The following is a 20605-nucleotide window of genomic DNA, read 5'->3' as shown; positions in this document are numbered from 1 at the left end:
CACGCTCAGTCCTCTGTCACACGCAAACTCCTGTCACACGCACACTCCTGTCACACGCACACTCCTCTGTCACACGCACACTCCTGTCACACGCACACTCCTGTCACACGCTCACTCCTCTGTCACACGCACACTCCTGTCACACGCTCACTCCTCTGTCACACGCACACTCCTCTGTCACACGCACACTCCTGTCACACACTCAGTCCTCTGTCACACGCACACTCCTGTCACACACTCAGTCCTCTGTCACACTCACACTCCTGTCACACGCTCACTCCTCTGTCACACGCACACTCCTGTCACACGCTCACTCCTCTGTCACATGCTCACTCCTCTGTCACACACACACTCCTCTGTCCACACACTCACTCCTGTCACACACTCACTCCTCTGTCACACGCACACTCCTGCCACACACTCAGTCCTCTGTCACACGCACACTCCTGTCACACGCACACTCCTGTCACACGCTCACTCCTCTGTCACACGCACACTCCTGTCACACACTCACTCCTCTGTCACACGCACACTCCTGTCACACACTCAGTCCTCTGTCACACGCACACTCCTGTCACACACTCAGTCCTCTGTCACACGCTCACTCCTGTGACATATGCTCACTCCTCAATCCTGTAATGCTCGCTCACTCCTCTGATGCACGCTCGCTCCTTTTGCACGGTCACTCCTCTGAAGCACGCTCACTCCTTCTGTGATGGACGCTCACTCCTATGAGGCACACTGACTCCTGTGATGCACGCTCACTCTTTTGTGGCACGCTCACTCTTCTGTGGCACGCTTACTTCTCTGAAGCACGCTCACTCCTGTTGCATGCTCATTCCTGTAATGCATGCTCACTCCTCTGTCACATGCTCACTCCTGTCGCACACTCACTCCTCTGAAGCACGCTCACTCCTGTAATGCACGCTCACTCCTCTGTCACAAGCTCACTCCTGTTGCATGCTCACTCCTCTGTCACACACTCACTCCTCTGAAGCACTCTTACTCCTGTAATGCATGCTCACTCCTCTGTCACATGCTCACTCCTGTCGCACACTCACTCCTCTGAAGCACGCTCACTCCTGTAATGCATGCTCACTCCTCTGTCACATGCTCACTCCTGTCGCACACTCACTCCTCTGAAGCACGCTCACTCCTGTAATGCACGCTCACTCCTCTGTCACAAGCTCACTCCTGTTGCATGCTCACTCCTCTGTCACACACTCACTCCTCTGAAGCACTCTTACTCCTGTAATGCATGCTCACTCCTCTGTCACACACTCACCCCTGTCGCACACTTCTCTGAAGCTCGCTCACTCCTGTTGCACGCTCACTCCTGTAATGCTCACTCCTGTTGCACGCTCACTCCTCTGTCACACACGCATTCCTGTCGCACGCTCACTCCTCTGTCACACACGCATTCCTGTCGCACGCTCACTCCTCTGAAGCATGCTCACTTCTCTGACGCTCGCTCACTCCTGTCACACGCTCTCTCACTGACACACACACACACCAACACTCGACACACATAAGTGCTGCTCTCATCACACGCCCTATAATGTGCTCGTCCTCCGTGTGACGCCCCCTTTTATAACGGCGTAATGGAGTGTGAACCAATCTAACCGTAGACGTGAGATCAGGCCAATGTTCACTGTCTGTGGCCCAGGTGACAACAAATATCTCATGTCTATGGCCGGCCTAAGATCACAGAGTTGTCAGGGTCAATGGTCTGAAGGCTGGAGCCGCACAATGACCATCTAGGCGGCAACCACAATACACCCATACTGCCAAATTATACCCAAATTCGACTTTTTATCTATATTAGTGCTTTTGTCTAAGGTGACGACTTGGTACGGACCCAGACTGCCAGGCAAGCAGCGACGCTCTATACGGGGGTAGTTTCTATGCACTGTATATATGGGGCACCCCAAAGGAACAAGGGGTTTCCACTGCATTGCGGGTCGTATCACTGATTATTACCAGGCGCCGTCATGTCCATGTTTGAGGATGGCATCTGCTATATAATCCCCTTTGACATTCTATCATCTCAAGCACCATCTCATGCCATGTTGTGCACCCACGCTGAACGTTCATCATCAGACCACCCTGTATGTCATTCTTCTGCCCACTGCCAGGCACCACCTATTGTACTGTGCCACGTATTCTATGACGTCATACGACCATCTCTCCATGCCCATCACATGACCAGCCTCCATGATTTAGATCCATCACCCACCATGCTCCCGAAAGGTTTAAGAATGACCTTCTCCTCTACCAAGTCTCTCCGCTTGCCCGTGTCCGGTCCTCTTCCCAGTATCGCCCCCGTCAGGGTGATATCAGGTGCTCAGTTCGGTTCCTGGAGTGATTTTTATATATTTTTTTGAGGAAGAATACGCCTGGTGGAATGGAGGAGGAGGTCTGGGATTTCCTGGTGTGAGAAATACTAAGAGAGTCCAATTTGTTAAAGTCAAAGCTTCTGCGCACGGATCAAGAGTCCTCCTCCATGCTAAAGCTGCTGTGGCGGCTGCTGGTCTTAGACGCTCCGGGAGAGACAGAAGAGAGAAGAGGATCCCCCCCGAGTGGAGAGATCACGTCATCCATGAGAATGTCTGCAAAGGCCGAGTCCCCAGTCAGGCTCAGATGATAGTTCAGGCCCTCGTGAACTAAGTCATTCAGCTGGTCTGAGAAGTGGAGCGTGCCCAGATCCAGGGTGGAGGGGTCCAGGGGCTGCGTGGTCTGGGCGTCAAATCTGGGCACCATTTCGGAGATTGGTTCTACCTTGGGAACGACATCTGCTGACATAGTGGATGGCGGAAAGCTTCTAATGCCATGTATCTGAGCCTGCATTTCCAGCTCCTGCAAGATATTCCAGGATGGATCAGCGGGGCACTGCCATACAGCTGGCATCGGAATCTACTTCCTATATACGTTACCTGTATACGCAGCAGCAGGCCCTGGTTCAGGTGCTCCAGCTTACGCTGCCTGCCCTCCAGCTCGCGCACGCGCTGCTGGTCTTTCTGCAGCTTCCGGATGTACTCTACCGAGGCCTTCAAGATGGTGCCTTTGTTCCAGCGCAGCTCCCTGTCAGGGGTAAGGAGATGGGAGACTTAAAGGGGGTTGTCCCACATAAAATATTCTACAGTTTTCAAACCAGCGCTTGGATCGGAATACTTTTGTAATTACACGTAATTAAACATTTAGTATAGTCGCTGAGTTATCCATTGAAATCCATCTGTATAGCGCCACCTGCTGTCCTGACGGAAGCACATGCTGCAGCAGAGAGCACACGCCCTCTGCGAAAGGACACGCCCCCTAAGCTGACAGCTTGACCTAAATGTAGCAGAGCAATGAATGGGGAGATCTCTGGATCCATGCAAAATACAGGGCTGGTTCTAGCTTGGTTAGAAAGAGATTGCCATGTTCTATGTGATATTGGATTTTCATTTTTTTTACATTAATCGGGGGATAACCCCTTTAAGACATGTCACTAGAGATGAGATATTGGCTGCACTCAAATGAAAAAAGGCGGTGGGGTAAAAAAGCATTTGGGGCTAATTCATAGACCCGCGTGTAATTGGCAACAAAGCAATCTTCCTGTGATATACGGCTAGGCCAGTGATGGCTAACCTCCGACACTCCAGCTGTGGTGAAACTACGACTCCCAGCATGCTCCATTCATTTCTAAGGAGTTCTGAGAACAGCCAAGCAAGTGTACATCTTGGGAGTTGTAGTTTTACCACAGCTGGAGTGCCGGAGGTTAGCCATCACAGACGTCATTGACAATCATCAGATGCGATGTTGCAATGGGACATGGTGATCTTCATCTCGTGCCACCAAAGTTGTCCTGTAGCCCTAATGGGTTGGGTATTGCAACAGATGGTGACCACCCTGCTGGATATGCTACAAATAAGGCACGGTACCCATAGTCTGAATGGTAGGAAAGGAGCATGCTAGTATATGCGTGAGAAGAGAAGAGGATATAGACCAGAACTGGTGGAGATGAATGGGCAGATAGACAAGGGCAGTGCCCGACCTGCCAATATTTATCGGTGGTCAACCCAGATCTGGACGTATGTATCCTTAGGGCATGGTTCCATATATTACATAGTCCATCCATATCATGAGGTCCTACATATCCAGTTCTATAAAGACAAGTGGACTGTAGAGCCATGAGAGGTAGATATATGATATTACACTGCTGTACAGACTTACGGGTCACTGGATTTTGGGATGAGGGTCCCCAGTTCTTTGATTCTATCATTGATGTTAAATCTTCGACGACGTTCAACTGCAAAGGGAAGAAATGCAATCAGAACGCACTGGGTGACATAGCTAAAAACTGGTGAGACTGGAAACGACGGTGTCGCTCATAGGAACCCATATTATTAGAACTGGTTGCAACCTATGGGCAGGCGATGTTTAATTGTATAACAGGGAGGAGGGGTGGCCGTAAAAGCGAGCACTGCGCTGCCGTCCTCCTGTGCCTAGGAAATGGTTGCCATTGCTGAGCGTGTATGAGCAGATCAGCTGCACCTCCAGGCCTGGAAGATATTCCCTAATGTTACAGGAATGCCGACAGAACCAGTCAGGCCAGTTAGGGTGTTGTTCCGGTTGACAATGCACTTTGTTGTTTTTTTTTCGATTTTGCTGCCAACCTCTCAACCTCACCAGCCCTTTGTGTTTGCAGACATTTCTGTTGAGGAAACGCCAGCAGACAGACGATGATGTAAAATGTAAAGATCATGTGAAAAAATGTAGGGGGTAGGTGTTGTGTACGTAGTGAACATGTCCGAAAAAGTTCTTCTGCCCTCTCATTAATTATAAGTTTGCTAGAAGTTGAGGTGCAGGAAATACAGTGTCTCTCCTGTTGGAGGATTTCTGAAAAAGGAGTAGAAGTGCAGGAAATACAGTGTCTCTCCTGCTGGAGGTTTTCTGTAAAGGGGTAGAAGTGCAGGAAATACAGTGTCTCTCCTGCTGGAGGTTTTCTGTAAAGGAGTAGAAGTGCAGGAAATACAGTCTCTCTCCTGCTGGAGGTTTTATGTAAAGGAGTAGAAGTGCAAGAAAATACAGTCTCTCTCCTGCTGGAGGTTTTATGTAAAGGAGTAGAAGTGCAGGAAATACAGTGTCTCTCCTGCTGGAGGTTTTCTGTAAAGGAGTAGAAGTGCAGGAAATACAGTCTCTCTCCTGCTGGAGGTTTTATGTAAAGGAGTAGACGTGCAGGAAATACAATGTCTCTCCTGCTGGAGGTTTTCTGTAAAGGAGTAGAAGTGCAGGAAATATAATGTCTCTCCTGCTGGAGGTTTTCTGTAAAGGAGTAGAAGTGCAGGAAATACAGTGTCTCTCCTGCTGGAGGTTTTCTGTAAAGGAGTAGAAGTGCAGGAAATACAGTGTCTCTCCTGCTGGAGGTTTTCTGTAAAGGGGTAGAAGTGCAGGAAATACAGTGTCTCTCCTGCTGGAGGTTTTCTGTAAAGTAGTAGAAGTGCAGGAAATACAATGTCTCTCCCGCTGGCAGCTATTTTTTTTTCTCCATAGGAGCAGAAGTGCAGGAATTACAGTGTATATTGTGCTTTTCTACTCACAATTGCCATTTTACGTTACCCCCGTCAATTTTATTAAAAGGGGCTGTTGCAAGAGCAGAGTTTGGACTGGCCTAAATAATGACTGAAATCTCCGGCAACTTCGAGCCGCTGTAGATTTCATTCCGGCACGCAGACCGCCGAAGGAGCTTTGAAAAGTTGCAAATGCATTCAACAATATCACTCCTGCTAGGGGTTTTCTATACAGGCACAGAAGTACAGGAAATACAACCTCTCTCCTGCTGGAGGTTTTCTATACAGGTATGATGACAATGCAGGAAATACAGTGTCTTTCCTGTCAGAGGTTGTATTAAAAAACCTCTGACAGGAAAGACACTGTATTTCCTGTGACTTCTATACTTGTACAGAAAACCTCCAGCAGGAGAGACACTGTATTACCTGCACTTCTATACCTGTACAGAAAACCTCCAGCAGGAGATACTTTGTATTTCATGCACTTCTATGCCTGGATAGAAAGCCCCCCAGCAGAAGACACATTGTATAAAAATGTCTCTTCTGCTGGGGATTTTCTATCCAGGCATAGAAGTGCAAGAAATACAAAGTCTCTCCTGCTGTAGGTTTTCTGTCCAGGCATAGAAGTGCAGGTAATACAGTGTCTCTCCTGCTGGAGGTTTTCTATACAGGCATAGAAGTGCAGGTAATACAGTGTCTCTCCTGCTGGAGGTTTTCTATCCAGGCATAGAAGTGCAGGTAATACAGTGTGTCTCCTGCTGGAGGTTTTCTATCCAGGCATAGAAGTGCAGGTAATACAGTGTCTCTCCTGCTGGAGGTTTTCTATCCAGGCATAGAAGTGCAGGTAATACAGTGTCTCTCCTGCTGGAGGTTTTCTATCCAGGCATAGAAGTGCAGGTAATACAGTGTCTCTCCTGCTGGAGGTTTTCTATCCAGGCATAGAAGTGCAGGTAATACAGTGTCTCTCCTGCTGGAGGTTTTCTATACAGGCATAGAAGTGCAGGTAATACAGTGTCATTGTTATGGCATTTGGACCACAGCTGGTAGAACTGGCAGCGGCCATTGCCATCTGACAGATCTATACTACATGTATTACCAGCCTAGAATGGAATACCTGAATACATTTGTCTCACATCCCTCCATTCCTCTACCGTACTTACTTAAATTGTGATTGTCTTTTTTCTGCCGCTCCTTCATCATTTGTTTCGTGTCGTGCTCTGTGGGGGGGGAGAATGAAATGGAGTTGAGCTTTTTTTTAACTAATCCACAACGCCAAGGCCAAGTATGTCCAAAAAGACGAAGCGATGAGCGTCTCCACTTACCTAAGTATTCATTCTTAATGTTGGGCAGGTCGGCCGGGCAGGAGTTACTCACAGTGATGGCCGGAGCGGTCATTCCAGGAGCACAATACATGTCCAAGAGGTTACCGGACACAGGAAGCTGAAAAGATATCACACGCGTTACATACAAGTTATGGTATTGATGTTGTCTTATGTAATCCCTACGGGTCACTGCCCCGAAATATTACCAAATATCATAACAAGAGAAATATGGCATATCGCTTACTGTGCTGGGTAGATTCCCTCTTTCCACGAATCCCATGAATTCGTCATTGAGGCTGGACTCCAGGCTTATGATCTCATCGATGACATCATCAATCTAAAAAGACAGAAACATGCATGTTAAATTTAAAAAAATACATGGTGAGTGGATCTTCAACCACGTACTAGCGGGCACAAGGTATGCTGAGAAGTGTAGTGTCCCAACCACCTACCAATTGGAGGCCTCTACTTGGGCCTGCTCCCCCCAGTACTACCATCCTGACGATGCTTGTGGGATGCATGTCACCCTTGGGACAATTCCCTATTCCCATTTGCTAACATAATGGTGTCTATTGAAGTCCTTGAAAAAGTTCCCACTGACGATAAGGAAAGGGATCGCCCCCCCCTTTAGCAGCACTGGCTAACTGTATAGTATGTCTGAATGGACGCCTCCATAAGTACCTACCTCCTTTTCAGAATTGGAGCCAATATTCAGCATTGCCAGGGGGCTGTTAGGAGCGCTGCTGGCCGTAGGGAGCAAGGTCTGTTCGGGCTGCGGTGATGCTCTGGCAGAGGCAGGGTTAATTGTAGTGGTAGTTGGGGCAGAGGTGTGTAAGGGCATCTTGGCCCCCATGGTGGTAGAGGACAGGTACTGCTTGACCTGCTGTCTCTGAGACTGCTGGATGTGATACTTTGTCGGATTTTCTAAATGGGTCTGAACCTGCAAAAACACGGCACAAAATGGGGACTGATCAGTACATGTAAAACACAACTGTTCAGATGTGGGCGATGACCTCATTCCTGGAGGATGACATCACCAAACCTGCACAAGCCAAATGCAGATTGAAATTTGGAAAGTACCTTCCATCTTCTAGACAGGAATGAGGCCATTGTAAAGATACAGTGGAGTATACAGCCAGTAAATACACAATACAACAGACTACTACCTTCATCCTCCCATTCAGGCCGGGCCAGTGAAATCACAGGAGCTCACATAGACGGAATCTCATCTGACACGGTGAAATCATATTTGAGCGGCATATATATTGGTATATATGGGTGAAGGTCAAAGATCCGGCATGACTGGCACTAGTCATGCCCAAACTTTGACCTGCGCCCATATATATATACCGCTATACATAGAACATGTCAGTGCTACACAATTTGGGTAATTCATCCCCCTTACCTTTAAGACCTCCAAGGGCACCTGTGCAGCGGTGGGTCGGCCACCATTACTAACGCTGATGGCCGGTGTGGATGGCGTGGCGATCTGGGCAGCATTCTGCTCTTGCTCTCGTCTCTCCTGCTCCTGGGCCTGGGCCCTCATCAGCTGCTGCCGGAGCAGGATCCGCGAAGACATTGTGCTCGGGGTCTGAAAAGAGGACTGAGGGGACTGCGATGGGGTCTGACTGTTAGGGGTGAAAAAAAAAGGGTTAAAACAGAGTCCCTACAGTGCAAGCAGAGCTGTAGTATAAAGCACAGGGGAAGGAGATGGCAGCAACTTATGGCAAGAAGTGGATTACAGACTACTTCATACTCCCAAATCATCACCCGGCAATAGTCTGCATTCTGAGAAATGTAAATGTACGTTGAGCTGTCTCTAATTTCACAATCACGTTAATTATGCAAACTTGGCTTCCCTGAAAGTGCATTACACAACGGCGTGACATTCCCTATAGGGAGAGCAGAAGGCAGAGACACGAGATCCATGGCCTGCAAAAAACTACAGGTTCCCATACACTTTAGGGTGCATTCATAGGAACCTGTGGGCTTCCGGGTCCGCGCCTCCGCATCTTTAACAGCATCCTGTAGATCGTTGACTCATTGAAGACATTAGGCCCTTAAAGATAGTGGGGGTCCGACCTCCGGGACCCCACTGATCACGAGAACAAGGGTCCCCCAAGTGAATAGAGCCATGCATGCAAGCTGCCACTCCATTCAGCTCTATGGGACTGCCGTAACCTGGTGCTGCCCAAAGTGTGCCAGGCTCCGCCTGTGTTTGAGTGACAACCAACGGAGACATCATAACACTTAGGGCTCATGCACACGAACGTAATATCTTTCCATGTCCGTTCTGTTTATTTTTGCTGACCGTATGCGGAACCATTCACTTCAATGTGTCAACAAAACGGAAGTTACTTCGTGTGCATTCGGTTTCCGTATGTCCGTATTTCCGGACGCATTAGGGACAAGGATAGTACTGTTCTATTAGGGGTCATCCGTATATTTGGCGGATCCGTTTTTTGCGGACCGCAAAATACATACGGTCGTGTGCATGAGCCCTTAAAAGAAATACTCCTGCTAAAATATGTACCCTTTGTGATGCCTAATACAGGGCCAGAGGGGGCAAAGCATGACGCTAAATGGGGTTCTTTGAATCCCTGTGTCATGCCCCGCCCCCTCGGCATAAGAAAGTGTATAAGATTTAGTCTGGAGGGTTTCATCCAAACATGGAAGGCCCCTGTAATTTTCTCTATTATTGAGGAATATTTTGGCTTCGCTGCTATACTGGAAAATGCTGAGCGTGTGGCGGCTTATCTTGTAGCACGCCCGGTATTATCAGTGCGGCTGTTTTTCTGCTGGATGTCTGACGCTTATCTCCTTTTTCCTGTTGACTGCGGGGGCTGGATGTCACATTTATGCCTATGTCATGCATTCTTTCTGTGTGTGTCTGGGATGAACCCATCCTGTGTCTCACCTCGAAGGGATCGGCTGGCTCTTCAGCTGGTAAAATTGTTCCTCGCTCGGCTCTATGGCGGTCTCTATGTCAATGTCGGCGACGATGCCGGATTCGGGCAATATGGGGCTCAGACTGTTGTGATGAGAAAAAAAGAAAACTGAAACACATTAGTCCTCCTAAGATACAGGCCTCTCGCAATGAGACATGGCCGGCTTCTTAAAGGGGCATCTGTCAGCAGGTTTGTACCTATGACAATGGCTGACCTGTTACATGTGCGCTTGGCAGCTGAAGACATCTGTGTTGGTCCCATGTTCATATGTGTCCGCATTGCTGAGAAAAATTAAGTTTTAATATATGCAAATAAGCATCTGGGAACAACATGGGCGTTACCATTACACCTAGAGGCTCTGCTCTCTCTGCAACTGCCTCTCCCCTTGCACTTTCACAGGACCAGGCAGTGAAAACACACCTGGATCTGTCTATCAAAGTGCAGAGGGTGCGGAAGTTGCAGAGAGAGCAGAGCCTCTAGGTGTAACAGCAACGCCCCCGTTGCTCCCAGAGGCTTATTTGCATATATTAAAAAATCATTTTAACATCTCTGGGAATATAACTGCCGATACACTTTAAGGAGCTATTGGCAATGTGTTTTTAATGAGCAGAAGGGGGTAAACCATTCCCTCTGGGAGCCGCTTATCTCCTGAGGGAAGGGCATGTTGAGAAAGAGGTCACCCATAGCAACCAATCAGATCACAGGTCTCATTGCCCAATGACTCTTTTTTAAATGAAAGCTGAAAGCTGATTGGTGGCTATGGTTCACTTTCTCTTTGTACCCCAGCAAGTAGAACAGTTGCCCATAGCAACCAATCAAAAGGCTTCTTTCATTTTCCAGCTTGGCTTAGAAACATCAGAGCTGGAATCTGATTGGTTGCAATGGGTCCTTGGTTTCCTTTCTTAGTGGAACACTTATCCATAGCAACCAATCAAATTGCTTCTTTCATTTTTCAACTTGTCTTAAAAAATAAGAGCTGGAATCTGATTGGTCGCTATGGGTGACCACTTTCTATATGCACTAGTTGTATACATGAGACCCATTATCCAGAATTTCATGACATCCAGCTCTTTCTAGAACATTTCATTGGTTCACACAACAATAATTTGGGAAATGCCTGCGTCTGGCGTATGACCCAGCTTTCCTGCCCTTCTGTTGTACCCCACATATCATAGTAACTGAAGGGAGGGGACATCACTTTGTGAAAAGGTGGGGGCCCAACTTCTAGGACCCCCACAAGTACCAAGAACAAACAAATACGACTAGTAATAAACGCTATCCCTTAGAAAGGCAATACACACTTTTATGGGATTTCAGCTTATATTATATTAGTGGACTGTCCCTTTAAGCCTGGGACAAGATGGCGGCATGCACCACTCTCCATTCAGCCACATGTCTGTTCCTGGAAAAGCTGGGTGACAGCAGATATTGCTGCCATGAAAGCTGCCCTTAAACTGATATGGCAATGGCAGGTTCTACCCCTGGGGGAGGGGTGTAGCCATTTTGATTACCACGTGGCTTTAATGGAGTCCTGGGTGGTAATCAACGCGACTACTACCTCACCACCTCCAGGGGGCAGCACCAACTATTGCAATACCAGATTTTAGGGCAGCTTTCATGGAGCCTATATCTATGTCACTCAGCTTTTCCAGGAACAGACATAACAAAGTGGCATAATAGAAAGCGATGCGTGCCGCCATCTTGGTCCAGGCTTAAAGGGACAATGCACTAACATATTATTGACTGAGAGACGCTATAAAAGTGTGTGTGGTAACTCTAGGAGCTATATTACCAGTCGTAGGCACTGGGGTCTCCATGTTCCTGGCAATGGTGACTGGTCCTAGGAGTTGGGCCCCTACCAGTAACAATTTGATGGCAGGCCTGTACCAGTGGGTCAGTGTCGCTGCGCAGGCGCCAGGAACCTTAGGATTTTGCCTGCATCTACAGTTTGCATTTCCACCAATACCAGATGAAACATGTACTTTTAATTTGCATTTCACTCGTCACGCTCGGAAATCGCTTCCAAATGTTCTGCATGTTTGGCGTCCTGAAATATCCTTGAAGAAAGTATTTTCGATTACAGCTCTGGATGTGAATGGAGTGGACTTTTATCTAGAAAAGGTTATTGAAGGCATAGTCTAATGGCCTTCTCACTGAGCAGATCCAATTAAGTTTTTGCTCTTTGATGTGGTCATCCTTGGATGAGGGAGGATTTAATGGAGATTTCCTGGAACTGTTGCTTTAAGAAACGAATGTGCCCGTGCATTAACCTTACCGCCATAAGACTTTACAGCCCGGCAATAATATTGTACATTGCAGGATCCATCTTATCATCTTCTCTCATGGACTTTCCACGCTGTAATGCAAATTAATCTCCCATCTATCTCTACTGACCTCATATAGCTGCACTGAATGTTGCAGAATGGCTGGGCAGTGTGGGCACTGTCCTATGGCTGGTAATACCCTACACTATCTGGGTGCTGTCCTGTGGCTGCACGCCATCCTATGGTTATATACTATCCCATACTAGGCACTGTCCTATGTCTGCATACTGTCCTATGCCTTGTACTGTCCTATGGCTGGCTAATGTCTTATCAATGGGTACTGTCCTACATCTGGTACTATTCTATGGCTGGCCACTGTCCTATGGCTTAGTACTGTCCTATGGGTGTTTACTGTCCTATGGTTGCGTACTGTCTTGTAGCTTGGTACTGTACCATGCCTGGTACTATCCTATGACTGGGCACAGTCCTATGGCTGTGTATTGTCTTATAGCTGTGTACTATCCTATGGCTGGCTACTGTCCTGTGGCTGGGTACTATCCTATGCCTCATACTATCCTGTGACTGGGCACTGCCCTATGGTGGTGTACTGTCCTATGGCGGTGTGTCCTATGGCTGGGCAATGTCCTATGGCTGGGTACTATTCTACGACAGGGCGCTGTCCTAGGTTGGTTCTGTCCTATGCCTGGTACTACCCTATGGCTGAGTACTATTCTATGACAGGGCGCTGTCCTATGGTTGGGTTCTGTCCTATGCCTGGTACTACCCTATGGCTGGGTACTATTCTATGACAGGGCGCTGTTCTATGGTTGGGTTCTGTCCTATGCCTGGTACTACCCTATGGCTGGGTACTATTCTATGACAGGGCGCTGTCCTATGGTTGGGTTCTGTCCTATGCCTGGTACTACCCTATGGCTGGGTACTATTCTATGACAGGGCGCTGTCCTATGGTTGGGTTATGTCCTATGCCTGGTACTATCCTATGCCTAGTACTATTGTATGGCAGGGCACTGTTCTATAGCTGGGTACTCGCCATCACTCAATATAGTTTCTACTAGTTGCACCAACTTAACAGCCCCCAGACTATAATGTCGGTCTGCCAACTGAGAGCAGCCTCACGACCATTCAGTCTCAGGTTATAGAAGGACCGATGTCTCATCCACAGTCTACAAGTCTGAACAGGGGGTTATCTGCATATAAAACTGGTACCAGCCTGGGGTAGTCGTGTGGAACATGTGGCTTTCTAGTCGTTTTGGAACTAAAACCCCTAGTAGGTGTCTGTAAAAGTCAGGACATGGTGGTAGTAGTACCAATACCGCTGGTTGCACATCACTGGTCTGGGGGGTCCAGGAAAGCCAACCCCAACTCATTAATTGGCATGTATATTAATAGAGCAGAGGGATAAGTGGCTGCCTGACGCCGCCTCTCTGGGGGGGGGGGGCAGTTTAATAGTCCCCATACACATTAGATTATTCCTGAATCCCATAGTAATCAATGGGATCTGCCAACAAAAATCTGACAACAGGCTATCTGCATAGGGATGAAGTGTGCGCCATGGCTTTTAGGCTAGAGGGCGACAGCGGGGCCCCTTCTCCAGCGTGCCGGGGGCCACCACACTGTGACAACACAGACTTTGCCTGACTTTCTACTCATTGCACAACTTCAAGGCAGAGCAGGCGGCGGGGCAGAGTCCTGCTTATGTCAGCCATTCTCACCCCCACAGGGGGTTAGGTATGAGAATTAACCCTTTCTTGACACAAAGACACTCCAATTGGGGCCCCCCTTTAACCCTTACTGTACAGCCCGCCGTGTATTAATAGATCCATGTGTCTTCCTCCGCTGCCTGTCTCTGAATGACTAAGCATAAGCAGAGGATTGCTCCATCCCGCCGCTTTCCTCCCACCTTTGCAAGACGCCCCTTATTTCTACATAACCCCTCCAAAAAATATATCCAGCGCCAACCACCCGCCCCCCCATCCTGGGCATTTTCGATGGACTGCGATGCCAATGTATAGGTTTGTGGGGTAGAGCTGTGCCCACCCAAAAATCCTGCTTTTATGTGCACCCCAACATCCTCATCACCCGCTGGCCGCTGCCCATACGTACGTACTCCGACCACGCAAGTAGCGGGGTGGGTGCAAAAAGTTGGACCCAAGCGCGCGTTACCTGAGCAGCTGGATGCTGTCAGCGCTGGATCCCACCAGGACATAGACTGTGTGCTGCGGGCTGTCGTGCACTTTGGGGGTCTCACACGCTATATCATGAGACATCGCTGGGGCGTTCCAGACTTCGGGGGGTCCCTGTCACTCCGACGGTTTAGGCCCCCTCTTTAGGCGGGTGTCCTCCGCTTCCTCGGACTAGCGTGCAGATTATCAGACGCCGCTGCTCGCTTCGTCTCTTATGAAGTGGCGTCAATTTGGGCTCCGGGGGCTATTACCTAATAACGCCGCTTCGTCTTCTTCTCTACTAGGTCCTCAGTTCATACTGTACTTCCCATAACTGGAAGAGAGCAAAACAAGCCCCCCTCCTCCCCTGCAGCCTCAGCCGCCCCCTCCCTCTTTACTCTTCCTCCCTGGGCTGAGCGCACCACTTGCACCCTTGCTGTCCTGGATCAGGTGTCTCCTTGCAGAGCAGCTCTTACCATGGCCTGGTGGTGGCCTTCGGCGTGCAAAGGGTTAATGGGTGACTCATAGGCGAGGGAAATTCCGCAGCAAGCATGGGCTGACATAGGGACAATGGAGCAGCCAATGAATGGCCGGCAGGAGGGGGACGTCATCCGTTAACCCTGCGCTGCCGCAAGCAGGCCATGTAAACACCGGCTGACGTAGGCTTACGGGGAAAATAGCCGCCGTACTTAGTTTTCCGACGTTCTGCATCAGATTCTCGCAGGACGACTCGGATTCTCAATCTATGGGCTCGTTCACACGACCGGTATGGCTTTTTCAGTGTTTTGCGGGCAGTTTTTAACGGATCCGTTTTTTGTTTCAGTAGTGTTTCCGGTTCCGTTTTTCCGTATGGCATATACAGTATACAGTAATTACATAGAAAAAATTGATATAAATAAAAGAAACACTTCGGTAGGTTGCCTGTATTGTCAGCGTCGCTGGTCCCAAATGTGAAGTGGGCAATGTTCACACAGACAGGAGTAGGAGACGGTGATTGGCTTTGTGAGTATAATAAAACCTTTTTACCGGACTGGAACTATCAGCGCTTCACTACTGGTGCGGTCTCTCGATATCCAACAGGCGTGTGTGTGGAGGGCGATTTGGTTCTCTGTGTCCGAATATGCTGACGGGTCTGTGCTAGAGTGAAGAATCCAACATATCTGAAACAGCAGCGCGGTCCTACAATGAAAACACATAGAAAAAGTTGGGATGGACATAAGATTTTCAATAGATGGTTCCGGAAAAATGGAACGGATACGAAAGACATTCGTATGTGTTCAGTTTTTTTTGCAGACCTATTGACTTGAATGGAGCCACGGAACGTGATTTGCGGGCAATAATAGTACATGTTCTATCTTTGAACGGAACAGAAAAACGGAAACGGAATGCATACGGTACGGAGTACATTAATTTTTTTGTTAATTTTTTTTGCAGAACCATTGAAATGAATGGTTCTGTATGCGGACCGTATACGGAACTAAAAAAAAGTTGGTGTGAGGACTCACCCTGCATTTGCGGATCCGCAATACACGGCACCGTTCCGTGGCTATCCCGTGGCTATCCCGCATCACGGATGCTTCCGCATCGCAAAAAGATAGAACTTGCTCTATCTTTTTGCGGAACGGAAGGATTGCAGACCCATTCAAGTGAATGGGTCTGCGATCCCCATGCACCTGCCCCACAGACAGTGCCTGTGCATTGCGGACTGCAATTTGCGGTCCACAGCACGGGCACAGTTTCACACGTTCATGTGAACAAGCCCTGAACGAGCCCTGAACGAGCCCTATTGCGCTAGTATTCCGATTTTTATTTTTTTTTTTAATAGAACATTTATTGCACTATTGCTGTTGTGGAACTACAACTCCCACCGTTTTGAAATTATGAGAGTGGTAGGTCTGCAACATCTGTGGATCCACAAGTTGTAGACTACTGGACGTTTACCGCAGCGGTCTTTAAAATTGCCTCTAAAATCCGTTGTGAAACTACAACTCCCACCATGTCTTGAAATCTGCATGATGAGAGTAGTAGGTCTGTAATATCTGTGGATCCACAGGTTGCAGACTACTGGTCTCCAGCTTCTCATAACGCATTTAACGTAGCGATTGTTAAACGTAACCTCTACATCCGTTGTGGAACTATGACTTTCACCGTGCCTTGAAACTTGTGGGCATGATGAGAGTAGTAGGTCTGTAATATCTGCGGATCCACGGGTTGTAGACTACTGGTCTCCAGCTTCTTATAGCACATTCACCGTAGCGGTATTTAAACTTTACCTCTACATCCTTTGTGGAACTACAACTCCCACCGTGCATTGAATGTTGCAGGGTGCTGAACATAACGAGAGTAGTAGATTTGTAACATTTGGGGAGCTACAAGCTGCAGACCCCAGACTTACAGCAGCCATCTTCAATCTTTTTGTGCTACATCCATGGTGGAACTACAGCTCCCAGAATACCTTGAAATTTCCCGGCATGATGAGCGTGGTAGTTCTGTAACACCGGCGGATCCACAGGTTATAGACTACTGGTCTCCACCTTCTCATAGCACATTCACCACAGAGGTCTTCCACCTTAATACCTCTACATCCCTTGTGGAACTACAACTCCCACCATGCCTTGAAATTTGCCAGCATGATGAGAGTGATAGATGTGTAACATCTGAGGTGCTACAGGTTGCAGACCCCTGGACTACAGACATTTACAGCAGAAATCTTCAACCTTGACCGCTATAGCTGTTGAGGAACTACAACCCCTATTATGCAAGGGTTACTACTGGGCATGATGAGAGTGGATGCGAGTCACCAAATCTCCTCATGTGTCACTATAGCAGCCATGTAGGAGGGAGAGAGATGCTGATTCTGATGGAGGCAAGGTCTCCATGGCAACAAGTGACATAAGGCAGCTGTCTCAGTAGTGCAGCCTCAGGCTTTGGGCCTTCAAGTGGCACTTCCCAGCCCGATTATCTTATTGATAATCTGTCCAGATCCATCTCTACAACTGACTTCCTCGCTTTCTTATCACAGACGCTCAGATTATCAGCATATATACTGACGATACGATTTATCGGAGGGCCTATAATCAGCAGTGCTATGGCTGCTGTGTAACTACAACTCCCAGCATGCCATGCCATTGGATGACACCGCTCTTATACTGTTAAACACTGATATCCCCGATACTTCTTACATCTGCCGTCAGGGAAGAGTCGGGGCGCCCCCATATACATTAGGCGGTCCCCATCTGTGACACATGCCGGCACACAGGTACCTCCAACACTAAGCAGCTGATAGAGAGGATCGGGCATGCTGAAATCCCACAGCCTGTTCGTATCTGTTGTCGGGAGACCCCCATACACAGGACTGACATTTATCTAATGTGCATGGCTTAAAGGGGTTGTCCTATCGGCCATCGATGTCTGATCGGTCCGACACCCTGCACCCCCACCAAAGTGAATATTGCGGTAATCACATCTGTGTAGTTCCGGCGCCAAAGCAGTTCCCTGGCCTATCCTATTGTGAACAACCCCTTTAAGGAGGACATGTGGCCTCTCCTGACATGCCTGTATTAGTGACTATTCGTATTCCCCATGTAATAACAAGTCTGGAGCATCTATTCTTATGACTCTCTAGGTTGTGTCATTCCTGTATTATTCCTCCTAAAAGTTATGAATCGATTGCTAGTAGTTTGCAATGGAGGTCCAGCTGGGTGTTACCAGTTGGGGTTGCATCCCTGCGCAGTCTGACAATGGCAGCACCGATTGGATAGTGTCAGACTGTGCAGGGACACATTCCCAACTGGTAACACCCAGCTGGACCTTCATTGCAAACTGTTGGCAATTCATTCCTAATTTCTAGCAGGAATCACAGAGGAACGACACAACATAGAGTCACAAGAATAGATGCTCCAGAATTGCTTTTGCCTGGGGAGGCACCGTGCATTTATTTTGGGTCAGAGGTTCTGGTCCTTATGACTGATATTTATCCCCGGGGCGTGAAGACAATCGCAGACAATTCTTAGATACTTCCTTCACTAATTCTTGCTACATATTGCAGTGATGGTCCAGCTGGATGTTACCAGTTGTGGGGGTGTCCCTGCACAGTCTGACACTATTCAATCAGTGCTGCCAGTGTCACATTGTGCAGGGACACACCTCAAATGGTAACACCCAGCTGGTCCTTCATTGCAAACTGCTGCCAATTCATTCATAACTTCTAGCAGGAATAATACAGGAACGTCACACCAGAGCTATAAGAAGCTGCTATGACATGGGGAATGCATGCAGTTACTAAACCGACATGGCAGGAGAGATGTCGGGTCTTCTCTAAGAAACGCCGTGCTGGTCCTTATGACTGATATTGATCTCCAGGGTGTGAAGACATTAGCAAACAATCCTTAGGGGCTTTCTCTGCTAATTCTGGCTACATATTGATGGCTCTGTAGTCGTCTGCAGCGATGGTCCAGCTGGGTGTTACCATTTGGGGTTGCGTCTCTGCACAGTCTGACACTGGCATCACTGATTAAATAGCGTTAGACTGTGCAGGGACACCCCCCCCCCCTCCCAAACTGGTAACGCTCAGCTGGACCTTCATTGCAAACTGTTGGCAATTCATTTAGAACGTCTAGCAGGAATAATAGAGGAATGGAATGGATATTGCTCCCTTGGGCGTGAAGACATTAGCAAATAATCCTTAGATGCTTCCTCAGCTACATACTTACGGCTCTGTAGTAAATATTTAACCATATTTACTGCTGGAGGTTACCCCATACACCCGGCGGCGGTGTGATAAGGATGATGGGAGTGCTGCATTTCTCCAGGGTGCTGTAACATGTTTGTGAATGATTATGGTACAGCCGCCCACACATCGAGACCCTAGCATCTATGGGGTTGCCGGACCCCTGGGTCAACTATGCCTAATGTCAAGCCCCGTCCCCCATTTCTCCATTTTGGGGGTTCCAAGTAGAACCCCCCCCCCCCCCCCCCCAAACCACTCTATGACGTGTCTAGGGTTGACAACCCCTTTAACCCAACAGTATAGATTGACCATAAAAAAATGCACAAGCAAAAGTTGCTCCTAGGCCACAGGATCCCTGCTTGCTGTCAGTGAATGGGAAGAGAATCCATAAGACTTGCTACAATTGTATCCAGTCTCGGGCATCCTCTGTGAGGACCTGGGGACTGCACCGATACATTGTAGCAATCAGGAGCCGCTGCTGCGCTCACCTGTCTGCACTGGATGCAGCAGCATCAAACCCTCAGGTGTGAGAAGCGTGAGGTCCGTATGGGGTTTTCAGAATCTGGATGCCAACAGGAATGTTTCCATTCAGTGACAGAAAGCAGAGAACTTGAAAATGGTCTTGTAAATCATATCAGAAAGCTGCATAACCCTTTGAGCGTCACAGGTTCAGGCTTTGCTCCGTGCCACTAGAGGGCGCCGCTGTTAAGCCTTTGTTTCATGGCAGATGGGAACCGCCACCTGTTGCTGTCGGACAAGAATAAAGCCGCTCGTGTGTGAATGCGACTCCTTACAGCGCGTGGTATTACTTATTTATTTTATGCACTTGTATAGCGCTGACATATTCCACAGCGCTATAGTGCCATCAGCATCACGCTGTCCCCAAAGGAGCTCACAATCTAAGGTCCTTGTCAGTATGTCTTTGGAGTGTGGGAGAAAAACGGAGAACCCGGAGGGAACCCGCACGAACACGGGGAGAACATACAAACTCCACGCAGATGTTGTCCTTGGTCGGATTCGACATATTAGTTATTATTTTCTATGTAATTGCTAATCCTACAGTGTAATGCCCTCTAGTGTGTGAGTGAGAGAACTGCAGCCACTATGAATGATTATTTATCGGATGAATCCAATAGACAGAGGACTGTATACCGACCCTCCTCAGCCTCAGCTCTGTGCCTGCTGGGTCTTGACTCCGTCAGCATCAGGGTGCTCACAGCTGACCAAGAGCCGGGGGTGAGGAGTCTGGTCTGGGGTCTAATATTAATAAAGGGGGTATCAGGGCTGGTCTGGAGTTTAAAATGAAGTTAAGGGTCTGGTCTTAGGTCTGACATTAATATAGGGCTCTGGTCAGGGGTCTGAAATTAATTTAGGAGTCTGGTCTGGGGTCTGATATTAATTCAGGGGTCTGGTCTGGAGTCTGATATTAATATACTGGTCTGGGATCTGAAATTAATTTAGGGGTCTGGTCAGGGGTCTGATATTAATTTAGGAGTCTGGTCTGGGGTCTGATATTAATATATGGGTCTGGACTGGGGTCTATTAATTCAGGGGTCTGATATTTAATATATACTGGTCTGAGGTCTGACGTTATATAGGAGTCTGGTCTG

At 48.2% G+C, this 20605-nt stretch overlaps 1 protein-coding gene across 4 annotated transcripts; it reads right to left on the bottom strand.

Moving 5' to 3' along the window:
- Positions 1-1043: 1043 nt before the first annotated feature.
- On the bottom strand, positions 1044-14629 carry LOC122946083 (transcription factor E3-like). 4 transcript variants are annotated; one of them, XM_044305415.1, is made up of 10 exons: positions 14268-14504; positions 9789-9902; positions 8277-8499; positions 7557-7811; positions 7116-7208; positions 6872-6989; positions 6710-6766; positions 4213-4288; positions 2934-3081; positions 1044-2856 (listed from the first exon to the last, which is right to left on the bottom strand). In XM_044305415.1, exons 1-10 carry the CDS (start codon positions 14369-14371, stop codon positions 2488-2490), a joined length of 1557 nt encoding a protein of 518 aa, XP_044161350.1. In that variant the 5' UTR covers positions 14372-14504; the 3' UTR covers positions 1044-2487. The 4 variants fall into 4 exon arrangements, with proteins under 4 accessions (XP_044161350.1, XP_044161351.1, XP_044161348.1 ...); XM_044305416.1 differs by lacking the exon at positions 14268-14504 and adding an exon at positions 14539-14629 and having other exon boundaries at positions 6710-6989; XM_044305413.1 differs by having other exon boundaries at positions 6710-6989.
- Positions 14630-20605: the final 5976 nt, after the last annotated feature.

Source organism: Bufo gargarizans, chromosome 9 (genome assembly GCF_014858855.1).
Source record: "Bufo gargarizans isolate SCDJY-AF-19 chromosome 9, ASM1485885v1, whole genome shotgun sequence".
NCBI classification, from domain to species: domain Eukaryota; kingdom Metazoa; phylum Chordata; class Amphibia; order Anura; family Bufonidae; genus Bufo; species Bufo gargarizans.
The sequence above is the reverse complement of the archived record's forward strand: the minus strand, read 5'-3'. Positions and strand labels throughout refer to the sequence as shown.